The sequence below is a fragment of the Grampus griseus genome, assembly GCF_964374135.1.
Source record: "Grampus griseus genome assembly, chromosome: 3".
Lineage (NCBI taxonomy): Eukaryota > Metazoa > Chordata > Mammalia > Artiodactyla > Delphinidae > Grampus > Grampus griseus.
In genome coordinates, this window is record NC_139019.1 from 30,094,248 (window position 1) to 30,109,565 (window position 15,318).

General features: G+C 35.2%; 1 protein-coding gene across 3 annotated transcripts in view; it reads left to right on the forward strand.

Annotated features, from left to right (window-relative positions):
• The window catches only part of NIPBL (NIPBL cohesin loading factor), a 190,716-nt gene that overhangs the window by 76,016 nt on the left and 99,382 nt on the right, over positions 1–15,318 (forward strand). For all 3 annotated transcript variants that reach the window (XM_082650635.1, XM_082650636.1, XM_082650637.1), the window contains exons 4-8: positions 815–942; positions 6,581–6,680; positions 7,197–7,348; positions 12,389–12,549; positions 13,443–13,539. In XM_082650635.1, the coding sequence (XP_082506761.1) occupies positions 815–942; positions 6,581–6,680; positions 7,197–7,348; positions 12,389–12,549; positions 13,443–13,539 (638 nt within the window). The remainder of the gene's footprint in view (positions 1–814; positions 943–6,580; positions 6,681–7,196; positions 7,349–12,388; positions 12,550–13,442; positions 13,540–15,318) is intronic.

Consider the following 15,318-nt stretch of genomic DNA (forward strand, 5'->3'; position numbering starts at 1 on the left):
ATAGCGCATGTATAGTTATGATTTACTATATGGAGAGCTGCTTTAACATTGCCCCCAGAAATTAATTTTATCAGTGGATACCATCTTTATGAATCGTACTAGATTTAATGAGTGGAACAGTGACGTGTAGAATATAAGATTTAAAATACTGCCTATATTTAATTTTTTTATCATTTACCTTCCATAGTTGTGAACTTAATTTGCTACTTCCTAATTGCAGCTATTCTTAACCACTTGCTTGGGTTTTTTCCCCTGATGGCTTTATTTGAGAAGAGAATAAAGAGGGGAAAATTATGTAACCTTGGGTCTTGTCTTAACCAATGTGCCAACATTATTTCATTCAGAGGACATGCTCAAAAAGACAGATCCACTCACATTCAGATGTAAGGGAGAAAATATATTCCAAGCCCAAATATCAACTTCTGTGCATAATTATCACTTCTACCCTTCCATTATTTTGAATAGTTTAGAATAGACACTATTTTCTCCTTTGAAACTAATATGAACATTCTTAAATAAACTTAAAATTCCATAAAATAATGTTTGGGGTTCTTTTTTTTTTTTCTGTTTAAAATAAAATGGGGGGGGGAAGAAGTCCGTAGAAGAACTCCCCTCTATCATTTTTTTGATAATTCTCTTTCTTCTAGGATTAGCGTCTTCAAAAATCCACGAAACTGTTAGACATGCTTGTGTAATTTATTTTTATACCATAAGTCTTCTTGATTTTCTGCCTCAGCATTTTCTGAATTTCACTGGTGAATTCTTAATCATCCATCACTGTTTTAATGTTTTGTATTTATTTTTTCAATGCCAGAGAGTTGAAAGATAACCTTGGCAGTGATGATCCAGAAGGCGACATACCAGTCTTGTTGCAGGCCATCCTGGCGAGGAGTCCTAACGTTTTCAGGGAGAAAAGTATGCAGAACAGATATGTACAAAGTGGTGAGGTTTTTAATAATTGAATTTCATAGTATATATATATATTTTTTTAATGTGTCCCATATTAGAACTTGTTTCACATGTAATTAAAGTCAGGTGTGTCCTTTAACAAGCTAGCTTGTCATCTGTTAATGCCGTGTTGATACCTTGAATGAAGCCAAGAACGAAAAGGAAACTAAACGGATGTTAACATTCTTGCAGTTTAATATGTAATTAAATTCCTTGGGAATTAGGCAAAGCTTAATATGTGGTTTGCTAGATATTTCAGACTTTATTAGTTCATTCAATGAAAGAGCTTTAGGAATTTTTTTATTTAAAAAAATCATAGAATAGATGTGAAAGGAGTCTTCATTAATCAAATAATAAATAAAAATATCTGCAGAGCTTCTCAACATGTAGTACATGTATAAATAATTATACCAGGTATTAATTTTAGAATCGATGGTGACTATATTCATGGTTATGTAGTAATTGATTTAACACTTCTGTTGCCTTAGCAATAGAAAAAGGTTTATAATAAGTATTACTATTAAGGAAAATTCTATTTATAGTAAGCATTAGAAAACCCATAAAAATGTGATGTCCAACACAGATATGATTTTTCTGTAGTCAAGAAGAACCTTTAAGTTAGGAGCATTGTTCTGGTCTGAAGCTTACTGAATCAGGCAAGCCCAAGTACTTGCTTCCCTCTCAAGATTAAAACAGTCAGAAGGGAATAGTTCAGAGAACCCAGGAAGGTCTAGTTTATTTAATTGGTTACTTGTATTCAAGAATATTGCCACATTTATTGACAGTACCTCCATGAAGCTTGCCATTCCATTTCTTAGTTTTATTTTTTAATAGTATTACTTTGTTGATTCTTTATATTTGTGTGTAAGTTGTGTTTTTAAAGCAATTGCATAGTTACTATCCATTTCCCAAAGTGAATCCAGGGAAATTTCCTTTCAGGAAATCAAAGGTAGGTATGCAGGGCAAGACTGTATCTGCATCAGAACTAATAAGCTAGATGGCAGTCGTAGGAGACAGATAGGAATGGTGAAAGGAAAGCTAGAATTACACATACTCTGGAAGAGTGTTGGAATGAAAGAAAATATGGAGAGATTGTTGATTGGAAGAAAGGCTATAGGCATACCTCGTTTTATTGCACCTCGCTTTATTGCGCTTCTCAGATATTGCCTGTTTTACAAATTGAATGTGTGGCAACCACACACTGAACAAGTCTGTCAGTGCCATTTTTCCAGCAGCATTTTACTTTGTGTCTCTGTCACATTTTGTTAATTATCACAATATTTGAAACTTTTTTATTATTATTGTATGTGTTCTGGTGATCTCTGATTGGTGATTTTTGAAGTTACTATTGTAATTGTTTGAGGGCAGTAGGAACCGCGCCCATGTAAGACAGTGTAATCAATAAATGTATGTTTTGGCAGGACTGGCAGTTCCCCTCTCCTTGGGCCTCCCTATTTTCTGAGACACAACAACATTGAAATGAGGCCAGTTAATAACTCTACAATGGCCTCTTAAGTGTTCAAGTGAAAAGAACAGTCACATGTCTTTCACTTTAATCAAAAGCTAGAAATGCGGGCTTCCTTGATGGCGCAGTGGTTGAGAGTCTGCCTGCCGATGCAGGGGGACATGGGTTCGTGCCCTGGTCCGGGAAGATCCCACATGCCGCGGAGCGGCTAGGCCTGTGAGCCATGGCCGCTGAGCCTGCGCGTCCGGAGCCTGTGCTCCACAACGGGAGAGGCCACAGCAGTGAGAGGCCCACGTACCGCAAAAAAGAAAAAAAAAAAGCTAGAAATGCTTAAGCTTAGTGAGGAAGCCATGTCAAAAGCCAGGATAGGCCAAAAGCTAGGCTTCTTGTCCCATATAGCCACCTAGCAAAGGAAAAGTTCTTGAAGGAAATGAAAAGTGCTATACCCCAGTGAACACTTGAATGTTAAGAAAGCTAAATAACCTTATTGCTGAGATGGAGAAAGTTTTAATGGTCTGGGTAGAGGATCAAACCAGTCAGAGCATTCCCTTAAGCCAAAGCCTAATCCAGAGCAAGGCCCTAACACTCTTCAATTCTCCGAAGGCTGAGAGAGGTGAGAAAGCTGCACAAGAAAAATTTGAAGCTAGCAGAGATTGGTTTATGAGATTTAAGGAAAGAAGCTATCTCCATAACATAAAAGTACAAGGCAAAGCTGCAAGTGCTGATGTAGAAACTGCAGCAAGTTATCCAGAAGATCTAACTAAAATAAAAAATGAAGGTGGCTGTGCTAAACAAAAGATGTTCAGTGTAGACAAAACAGTCTTGTATTGGAAGAAGATGCCACCTAGGACTTTCATGGCTGGAGAGGAGAGTCAATGCCTGGCTTCAGAGCTTCAAAGGACAGGCTGGCTGTCTTGCTAGGAACTAATACAGGTGGTGAATTTAGGTTGAAGCCAGTGCTCATTGACCATTCTGAAAATCCTAGGGCCTTTAAGAGTTATGCAAACTCAACTCTGCCTGTGCTCTATAAATGGAATAACAAACCTGGATGACAAACATGTTTGTTTATAACATGGTTTATTGAATACTTTAAGCCCACTGTTGAGATCTGCTTCTCAGAAAAAGATTCCTTTCAAAATATTACTGCTCATTGACAGCACATCTGGTCATCCAGGAGCTCTGATGGAGATGTACAACAAAACTAATGTTATTTTCATGCCTGCTAGCACAACATCCATTCTGCAGCCCATGGATCAAGGAGTCATCTCAGCATTCGAGTCTTATTAATTTAAGAAATACATTTCATGAGACTCTAGCTTCCATAGATAGTAACTCCTCTGATGGATCTGGACAAAGCAAATTGAAAACTTTCTGAAATGTTTCACCATTCTAGATGCCATTAAGAACATTCATGATTCATGGGAAGAGGTCAAAATATCAACATTCACAAAAGTTGGAAGAAGTTGATTCCAGTTCTCATGGATGACTTGTGAGGGGTACGAGACTCCAGTGGAGGAAGTAACTGCAGATGTGGTAGAAATAGCAAGAGAACTAGAATTGGAAGTAAAGCCTGAAGATGTGACTTAATTGCTGAAATCTCATGATTAAAGTTTAATGGATGAGGAGTTGCTTCTTGTGGATGAGCAAAGAAAGTGGTTTCTTGAAGTGGAATCTACTTGTGGCTGAGATGCTATGAAGATTGTTAAAATGACCACAAAGGATTTAGAATATTACATAAGCTTTAGCTGACAAAGTAGCAGCAGAGTTTGTGAGAATTGACTCCCAATTTTGAAAGAAGTTTTACTGTGAGTAAAATGGTGTCAAATGGCATTGCGTCCCACAGAGATGTCATTCATGAAAGGAAAGAGTCAATCAATGCAGCAAACTTCATTGTTGTGTTATTTTAAGAAAGTGCCAGAGCCACCTCAACCTTCAGCAACCACCATTCTGATCAGTCATCAGCCACCAACATTGAGCAAGACCCTCCACCAGGAAAAAGATTACAACCTCACTGAGGGCTCAAACAATGGTTAGCATTTTTTAGCAATAAAGTATTTTTAAATTAAGGTATGTACATTGTTTTTTTAGACATAATGCTATTGTACATTTAATGGACTACAGTATAGTGTAAACATAACTTTTATATGCACTGGGAAACCACAGGAAATTCATGTAACTCCCTTTATTGCGATATTTGCTTTATTGCGGTGGTCTGGAACCGTATCTGCAATATCTCTGAGGTATGCCTGTAATAGGAAATAGGATAAGGGCATTGAGTATAGGATGACGTAAATAAATGTAAGGTTGAATAAAGGAAGTCTTCCGAGGCTATTTATACTACATTTTTATAACATATCTTTAATAAGAAACTTCGAGTATTCACCTTTCAGTTGCATATTTTGTGGTTTTTACTATATATGCTTATTTTTTAGTCTGAAACATTGTTTCATTTCTCCATATCCTACTTTGTAAAAACAAACTAGCATTTAAAAACTGATTCATTGCATGTTGTGATTTTTTTTTCCTAAGCATTTTCCATCTGGCTTTAAAATTTTAAAAGGTGATTTTTGGTTGTTAAATATAAATGTGAGTCACACATTTGGAAAAAATTTAATAATGTGCAAATCACTCCGTTCATAGTTCTTTGGATCTCTGAGAGAATCAGAAAGGACTACTAGTATTTCATTTGCCCCTTTTATTTATAAAGCCACTGCCTCCAAACTAGTAATTCCAGCTTGTCACAGTGATGACTGTTAATTCAGGAGAAAATACTTTTTAATTCCCATCTCATGGAGTCTTGCCCCCTTTCTCTCAAAAAAAAAAAAAAAATTCAGCAACAGTAGTTATAGTAATTAAATTATTAAGCCATGGAATGTATGATTTAGTACTGAATTAGAGTTGGAAGAGAAAATTCATAAATTGAAATTTAGACTACATAGAAAACACGCTATTAGTGTTAGACTTTGAGGTGCTCTCATCTCATTCAGCCACTGTGATAGAGCTAGAATCCTTTCTGTAGTTCCTGGCAAATGAACATGTAACTTCTGTTTGAATGTTTCTGGTGAAAGGCACTTTTCATAGCAGCAGCAGGAAATGAAATTTGGGGAAATAATGTGATACTTGAAACTCCCAGAAAGATTGGCTATACATACCATAAGAAAGGTCAGAGTTAATCATAGATTTTTATCTTTGATTTTAGAGTGTCTAAATAGCTGAATTTTTCTGCATCTCCTATATAACAAAATGCCACTTATGCAACAATTGAAGGAACAGTGTCTAACTTGAAAAGAAATGTGAGAATCTGAAAGCTCTTTTCACACTTTCATTCATTAAACAAATATTCACTTAATCCTATTTTATGGCAAGAATTACTGTGGAAGAAAGAACAGGAGCATTCTGTTGTTTGTTAACAGACTTTCAGATGGTAATTTCAGTACTTCAGACTTTGGACCCTTAAGTAAAGTACTTTTTAAAACTTAGGTCCCGGGCTTCCCTGGTGACGCAGTGGTTGAGAGTCCGCCTGCCGATGCAGGGGACACGGGTTCCTGCCCCAGTCCGGGAAGATCCCACATGCCGTGGAGCGGCTGGGCCCGTGAGCCATGGCCGCTGAGCCTGCGTGTCCGGAGCTTGTGCTCCGCAACGGGAGAGGCCATAACAGTGAGAGGCCCGCGTACCGCAAAAAAAAAAAAAAAAAAAAACTTAGGTCCGAATCACAATGAAATAGAGTTGTAAAATTAAGCTCCTAAGGTGGGAGATGTATTTAATAAAGTATTCCATGTAATAGAAAAACCATCCAAAAGCCTGTTGTAGACAGAAGTGTGTAATATTTGGAAAGAGGTTAGATAGAGCAACTTCTGAAAGTTCTTTTCAATTCTAAGGCTAAATGATAGGACAATAAGTAAGCAAGTAAATTTAAGAACAAAAAATTATATCTCTGTCTCTGTCCCTGGATTAGTTATATGCTAAAAGGATGTTTTGGTAAAATTGGTTGTACTTGAAATTTATAGTTTCTATATTTTGCTCTACAAACTTAACATGTTGGTCAAAAAGAAAAGAACAGAAAGAACTTTTGAATGTTTGTGAAAGAATGATTGATTTAAATCACTTAAAGAATGCTTTACCATTGGAAGAAAATAACATGTTTTACCATTTTTGTATGTTGTGTAGGAATGATGATGTCTCAGTATAAACTTTCTCAGAATTCCATGCACAGTAGTCCTGCATCTTCCAATTATCAACAAACCACTATCTCACATAGCCCCTCCAGGTAATGTATATATCATTTTATTAAGTACTGTTTTCTGTAGTAAATATGCTTAGGAATATATAGTGTATACATACATTTAGGTAATGGTGAATTACGTGTAGTTAAAAAGTTTAGATGCTTAGCCTTAAATAGTAACCCACATGAATATTTGCCTTAAAATGTTATATGTGGAAATGCTCTAATATACTAATTTAAATAAATAGTAACTTATTTTCATACAAACAAAAGAATGTGTTAAAATAACCAGCGTGTTTGAGATAAATAAGAAAATTCATTGAGTAGAATTTAGGGAGCATGTAAAATAAATGAATTACTCCAGTTTTTACAAACTGCTTAATATAACTCTTAGATTATGAATTGTGAATGACTTTTGTATGTTATTTATTTTTCAGAATTTTTCTGTGTACATATATTTTATACAAATTAGAGTTTGGAGAATTTTATGACAGTGAAATATCAAGGAATATCATATTTATTTCATTTCCTGATATTGTTTATTTGGATTTTGGGTTTTAGCCGGTTTGTGCCACCACAGACAAGCTCTGGGAACAGATTTATGCCACAACAAAACAGCCCAGTGCCTAGTCCATATGCCCCACAAAGCCCTGCAGGATACATGCCATATTCCCATCCTTCAAGTTATACAACACATCCACAAATGCAGCAAGGTAAGAAAGTTGCTTGTTTATTTAAAGGGAATGCCTCTAGTTCCCAGCAAATTCATTTTTTTCTTTTTATAAATTTTAAAACACAAATACTAAACTGTATACTTTTTTGTCAGTGAACGTTTCTTTTAAGCTGTGGCTTATATTATTAAAAATGTTACATTTATTACTTGGGAAGTCATCTGGGAGATAAAAAGATCAGTGTAATTTGACTCTTTGGATTACCTTATTATATTATACAACTGAGTATATCTGGTTATGAAATTAGGAACTGCTTTATTTAATTGGGCTTCTTACAGTAGCACTAAGTCAAAGAAGAATTACGTTTTAATTAATAAAGTATATGTTGTGTGAAAATTATAATATCAAGTAGATACAGTACTGGTAGAGGAAAATTAATAATCTTGGATTCAAAATTTTCTGGGATTAGATTATTAGTTCTCATTTGAAGTCAATTGTTGATAATATGATGTCTTTTTTTTTTTTTTTTTTTTTTGCGGTACGTGGGCCTCTCACTGTTATGGCATCTCCCGTTGCGGAGCACAGGCTCCGGACGCGCAGGCTCAGCGGCCATGGCTCATGGGCCCAGCCGCTCCGCGGCATGTGGGATCTTCCCGAACCAGGGCACGAACCCGTATCCCCTGCATCAGCAGGCAGACTCTCAACCACTGCGCCACCAGGGAAGCCCTATGATGTCTTTTTAAGATCATACTGCGTTGGGCTCTATGTCATGGCTATTAAATAATGTATTTACTAGTATATTGTACTTTTTTAAAGAAATTTTGAAAAGTACAAAAGGTAATATAACAGATATCTGTGTTTTTATCCCTCATAATTAACAGCAAATTTTTAACATTCGCAGTCAGTCATTAGTACCTGTTTGTATTCTTGGTTTTTTATTATGCATGGATCAAAACATGCTTCATTTATAAACTTTTATCTTACAAACTTTTAACTTAGCGTCATCTATTAAAACAGCCAACTTCTGGTTTTCCAAAGCTAGATAATGAAATGGTAGGTTGAGCCTATTTGATACAGTAAGTCAAGGAAAAACTTGGAGACCAATCACACCTTTGGAATAGACACCTCCAAAATTTTAGAATTTAGTGTGAGTACTGAACAGAAGTATGCGTGTATATGGGCTCTTGATACTTGTGAAATATTACTCTGGTATGCCAAAGTTATGTGAAACATTTTAAATGTAATTAATAAAGAGGGAAAATATTGAAAGGACATATTTGCTTCATACGGAAATATCCACATAAATATGTGTAGGAAAAAAACATAAATTTTTACTCTAAACACTGTTGTTGTTTTATAACAAGATAAACCCAGCTTTTTCAAAAGAATACATTGAAATCACAAAATCAAAAGAAAAATGTAGTTTGAGGGCCTATTCAGTAATGAGTCATTTCTTAGAAATTCTCAGATACTTGAGAGACCAAAAATAATACAAGGGATTAGCCCCACACAGATACCAAAATTACTGTAAATAAGAAAATTTAATGTGGTAAGGAACAAATAGATTGGTAAATGGGACAGTAATGGGTCCAGAAATAAGGCAAATGTCTGTGGGAATATAGAGTTTGTGAAAGGTAATATTTAAGAAACACTTTATAAAAAAAACAAAAAAAACACTTTATATTATAAAAATTTTAACCATGCAGAAAAGTTGAAAGAATAGCACAGTGAAACATTTCACCAACAGGCATTCTGCCTCTCTGTCCTTAAATACATCTGCTAGGAAGTCAGTTCTCCTTTATAAACACCAAGTGTAATAATTTACCCCTAAAAAAATTAAGAACATTTCTGTAGTATCATCTGATGCCATCTACATTGTTTTCACCAGTTGACCTCAAATATGTCTTTTATAACCTTTTTTTCCCCACATAGGATCTAATCTAGTTTCTCACACATTGCATTTGGTTTTTACATCTCTTGACTCTTTTAATCTAAACAGTCCCATACCCTTTCCCCATGACAGTAATTTTTGGTTTTTTGAGGAGTCTGTGCTACTTTTGTTGTAGAATATCCCATATTCTAGACTTCACTGTTTCCTCATTGTGTTGTTTAATTTGCTTATATACTTCCTATATTTCCTACCAACTGGAAGTTATCTTTAAAGGCTCTGTTAGTTTCTAGTTGTATATTTTTGGCAAGGGTACTAAATAAGTAATGTTGTACACTTGATATTGCATCACATCAGAGGGCATATAATGGCAAGTGGCTTCATTATTAGTGACATTTAGGTGATGACTACTCCATGTCTTCTTTTATAAGGAACATAATATTTCTTTGCAATCAGTGAGCAATCTGTCACGTGATATTTTGAAATCATGTAACTGTCCTATTTCCTATTAATCTTTATCCTAAAGGGTTTACCATCCAATAATGATTCTCTTTTCATCAATTTTTACACTGGTCATTGGAAAATGGTGATTTTCCAATTTTGTCATTCTAAAGATGGTATTTTGAATCAGTGTGTAATAATGGATTGTTTAATAAATCATGTTGGATTGGTTGGCTAGGCATTTTGAAATTTTATTTGGATTCCTAGATCATCTAGAGCAAAAGTGTTCTAGACGGATGAACTATTTACGTTTGTATTTTAAGTCATAAAATTATAAGAAGAAGGAGCTTCCCTGGCGGCGCAGTGGTTAAGAATCTGCCTGCCAATGCAGGGGACACGGGTTCGAGCCCTGGTCCGGGAAGATCCCACATGCCGCGGAGCAACTAAGCCTGAGTGCCACAACTACTGAGCCTGCACTCTAGAGCCCGCGAGCCACAACTACTGAGCCCGTGTGCCACAGCTGCTGAGCCTGCGCTCTAGAGCCCACGCTCTGCAACAAGAGAAGCCACCGCAATGAGAAGCCCGCACACCACAACGAAGAGTAGCCCCCACTCTCCGCAGCTAGAGAAAGCCCTCACACAGCAAGGAAGACCCAATGCAGCCAAAAATAAATTAATTAATTTAAAAAGAAATTATAAGAAGAAAACATGGGGTGAATTTTGGATACCTTAGGGTCGAGAAGGCCTTGTTTCTAAGCAGGACTGGATTCTAGAAATGGAAAAAAAACCCAGATTAATTCTAAATTTCTGTGTAATAGGAGAGAACAAATAAGAACAAGTAAATTTAGGGAAAAAACTTTTTCAATATTTATTACAAAGTATTAATTTTAAATACAGCAAGATCTTATGCAGGTTGATAAGAATAAGACAAAAATAGACTAAAGAATTAAACAATTTACTGAAAAAGAAAAGCAAAGTGGATACGGAAAGATTTAATACATATACGAAAGTACGGTCAACCTGGCTCACAATTAAAGAGATGCAAATCAAAATTAAATTGAAATAAAATTTTATATCTGTCAGATTAGTAACATTTTATAGTGTGCAGGGAAATTTGAACTTCATACAGTCTTCATAGGGACATAAATTGATAAAACCATTTTAGAGAGCAGTTTGACAATATCTGTTCCCGTTTAAAATACATACCTCCTTCAGTTGTTAAAAATCTATCTCCCTGGGCTTCCCTGGTGGCGCAGTGGTTGAGAGTCTGCCTGCCAATGCAGGGGACGCGGATTTGTGCCCCGGTCCGGGAAGATCCCACATGCCGCCGAACGGCTGGGCCCGTGAGCCATGGGCGCTAAGCCTGTGCTCCGCAATGGGAGAGGCCACAACAATGAGAGGCCTGCGTACCGCAAAAAAAATCTATCTCCCTTACAAGTAGGAGTGGGGCTAAAAATGCTCAGGCAGTTTTATCTCAAGTTCTAGCAAGCATTCATGGAAAAGATATTCTATTCTTACATGGATTAAAGACTAAGTGTGAAGAAACAAAACTATGAAACTTTTGAAAGAAAATATCAGAGAGTAATTTTTATGATTTTGTGTTCAGTAGGGAATCTGAATGTCCAATACACATGAAAGATGCTTGGCTTCACTGTTAATTAAGGAAGGAAATGCTAATTAAAGTGGCTATCAGAGACATTTCCCATCTTCAAATTGATGAAAATCATTGGCAAGGATATAGAGCAGTATGAACACTTATCTACTACCAGTAGAGTGGACATAAATAATTTGGAAAGCTATTCGTTAATATTTAGTAAGGTTTAAAAACAGGAATATCCAGCAATTTCACTCCTAAGAAACATTTGTAAAAAAGTCATATACAAGAATACACATTACAGCATTGTTTATGATGACAAAAATACTCAAGCGATCGAAACTACTAACAGGGGACTTCCCTGGTGGTACAGTGGTTAGGACTACACGCTTCCAATGCCGGGGGCCCAGGTTCAATCCCTGGTCCAGGAACTAGATCCTACATGCATGCCACAACTAAGAGTTTGTGTGCTACAACTAAGAGTTTGCATTGCCACAACTAAGGAGCCAGCAAGCCTCAACTAAGAATCCCGCCTGCCGCAACTAAGACCTGGCACAAACAAACAAATAAATATTTTTTAAAAATAAAAAAATAAACTAGTAACACAAGGATGGATAAAGTATGTACATTATGCAGCAGAATATATGTATTTATTCAAAGTAAATGAATTTAAAACTACATATATAAAAATGGATACATTTCAACACAATATTGAATTTAAAAAGCAAGTTATAGAAGGATATATACAATACATATACCATTTATACAAAGTTATAATGTGCAAAACAGTGCTATGTGTTATTTAAGAATATATTCATTTATAGCAAAGGTAAAAAGGTATTCATAGGTAGAGTGAACTCTAAATTCAGTATAGTGATTACTTTTAGGGAATAAGGGGAAAGAAATAGAGGAGAGGAATATGCAGATATATGGAGAGCTTCAGCCATATCTAATGTCTTATTTCTTTTCAAAAATCAATCTGAATGACTTGTGGCAAAGTGTTAAGATTTGATCAAGCTCTGGATAGTCAGCCAGCTCATTATATTAGTCTTTGTAATTTATGTATGCTAAAATATTACTTGTGAGCAATTATTATTGTCCTGTAAGAATTTTAACAGTTTATTTTTATAAAGCTTTTTTAAAATTCTTATTAATTTCAGCATCGGTATCAAGTCCCATTGTTGCAGGTGGTTTGAGAAACCTACATGATAATAAAGTTTCTGGTTCGTTGTCTGGCAATTCTGCTAATCATCATGCTGATAATCCTAGACATGGCTCAAGTGACGACTACCTACACATGGTGCACAGGCTAAGTAGTGACGTATGTAATATATTAGTTGTCATTAAGGTAATAAAATAGTTCTAATATTTGTCTTATAACCTAGTATTTCAGTTCTGTAATTTGAAGGATATCTACCTTTTATTGAGGATTATACTGGGTCTGAGAATCTAGCTGTACCTGTAGAGCAGGGTTGATAAACTGGCCAATAGTCTGACCCATAAACTAAGACTGATTTTCACAGTTATAATAAAGAGTTTAAAAGAACAACAACAAAGAATGTTATGTGACAAACTGTATATGATCCATAAAGCCTGAAATATATACTATCTGTCCCATTACAGAAAAAGTTTGCCAACCTCTGGTCTAGAGGTTGAGGTCCTTAATGAAATATACTTCATTTTTAAATGTTTGCTCACACAGATGTCCTCTTAAATAATGAGCCTTTATTTATTAGTGCTTAGCTCTTTTTCCCTCTAAGACTTGTACAGAAATTTTTTCCCTGAAATTTAATGTTACTGAAATATTCCACATACTGGAAATCTGTCTTGTCATTGGTTTGGTGGTATTATCGCATAAGTTACATGTATTTAAGTTTAACAAAGATGACATTGGACTCTGCCCTCAAGACATTTACATTTACAGCCTGGTGGGATGTTCAGAGCTCCTGTGGTAGAAAATAGCAAACAAAAATGGAGCATACTAGTAATACCAGTTTTCTTATTCATTGCTATGCTTAGGCTGTTGATTCTTTTGGATACAATTTCAATTCTTCTAAGATATACCACGAAGAAAACAGGAAAGTGCAGAAGAATAATGCTTTTGAATACCAACACTTTACCTGTCAGTAATTTATGTCTTTTATTGGTTCTCTTTAAGATTTCTATAAAGCCTCTTCTATCATTCAAGATATAAATGTTATACTCTATTCCTAGGATGGAGATTCTTCAACAATGAGGAATGCTGCATCTTTTCCCTTGAGGTCTCCACAGCCAGTATGTTCCCCTGCTGGAAGTGATGGAACTCCAAAAGGTATCATTGTAACTAAAATTTCCTTAAATTTTTCACATTTCAAGTTGAGTAAAGAATTCAGACTTCTTAATGCAGTTACCAAAAATTATTCTCTATTGTTTTTCACTTATTGTAGCAAAAAATGAACCTGTACTTACTGATACTGTTTTCAGATATATACAGTATCATTCTTACTAATAATCCAGTGGTCTTTTCAAACCACAGTCTTTTTCATCTTTCTTAAATATTTGAAATTATTGATCAGCTTTCCCTAATCTTCACCCTCCCCCCCAAACTTATTTTATATTGAATCCACCTATTTTCCTCATCCTTTTTTCATTGATTTTTTTTTTTCTTCATTAGCTCTTTTCTCTGCTCTATCGTTTCTCAAGATTTCTGTCATTAGATTTTTAATCTTCCATTGTACTTTTTTCCTTGGCTATTTTACTCAGTTTTGGTAATAGCGTTTGTTACTTTTATGAACAGGGCCCCCAGATCAATGTCTTTTGCTTCCAGTCCTGTCTCCCAAGTTGTAATTTTTCATTTCCGGACAAAACCTCCTCATATCTAGCTGGTATTTCAAATTCATGTTCAAAATTGTACTCACTGTTCTTTCTGCCATTCCTGTTTCTCTTAATGCTATTCCAAATCCTGAATTATCTTTAAAGTCTTCTCTTACTTCTTAGGTAGTCATTTATCAGAATCTGGCCTGTTCTATGTTAATTACTTCACTAGATCTCTTACACCTACTTTCATCTCTGCTTATTAAAATCGTATTAATTCTTCAAATTCTAAGTTAAATGGGTGATCTTCTATTGACCCTTCCCTGGTTTCCCCAAGCCGTTAGTTTCTGTTTTTTCTAATAACTTAGCCTGTACTATCTTATGGACGTGAATTTTATTTTATTTATCTTCAAATTCCCAAAGAACCTTGCGTGGTCTTCTGTGTATAATAGAGTCACAAAATTCTGAGTCCATGTTTGAACTATTTTTTAAAATACTTAAAACTAAGGTCTAATAATTGGAGTCATCCAAGTTTGTTGGAAGAGAATATTGTATCCACTTTAAAGAAGTAGCTTTTAATTAATTGCAATATAGCTGATAATAAATTTTATCTATCTGTGACAAATTCTAATTATAGCCGCCTAAAACATGGACTGGTCTGCCTCATTGTAAAGATTTTTTTTTCAGAGATTATGTTCCAACTCTTTGATCAGGGATATTCTTCATGAGGTGAAAGTTGAACTTTTATGAGCCATTCTAATTCAATAATTAGAATTATGAGCCATTCTAATTCTATAATTCTGTGAATTTCCAGACATAGAAGTAACCCAGCTTCTGAAAGAGAGAACAACTTCCAGAGTAACTCTATTTGTACTTTAGGTGTCAAAGTTAGGTACATATCTCACAAGTATTTTCAGAGTAAGAAATAATCAGAGTGCCAGGGAGGAATAACAGTGGGATAGCTGGTTGCTCTAGATAACCAGACCATTTTTCCTCTAACTGTTGAGGATGGATAGATGAGTGAATGGATGAATGGATTGTTAGGTGGATAGATAACTTTAGATAGAAAGAGAAGAAAACTTTAGGACAGTTAACCTCACGAACACATTAGTCATCAGAAGCCTCTATTTCTGTTCGTGAGGGGTTTTTCCAACTAGTTTTGAAGGTTGAATGCATCTTCAATTAGCCTAGTTTAATTTTTAGATAAATTGTTGGAATTTAAAGTTTGTTCTAAAATATATATAATGTGACATGTAAACTTTAAATAAAAAGGCAATATGACGTGTTATAATGTGTA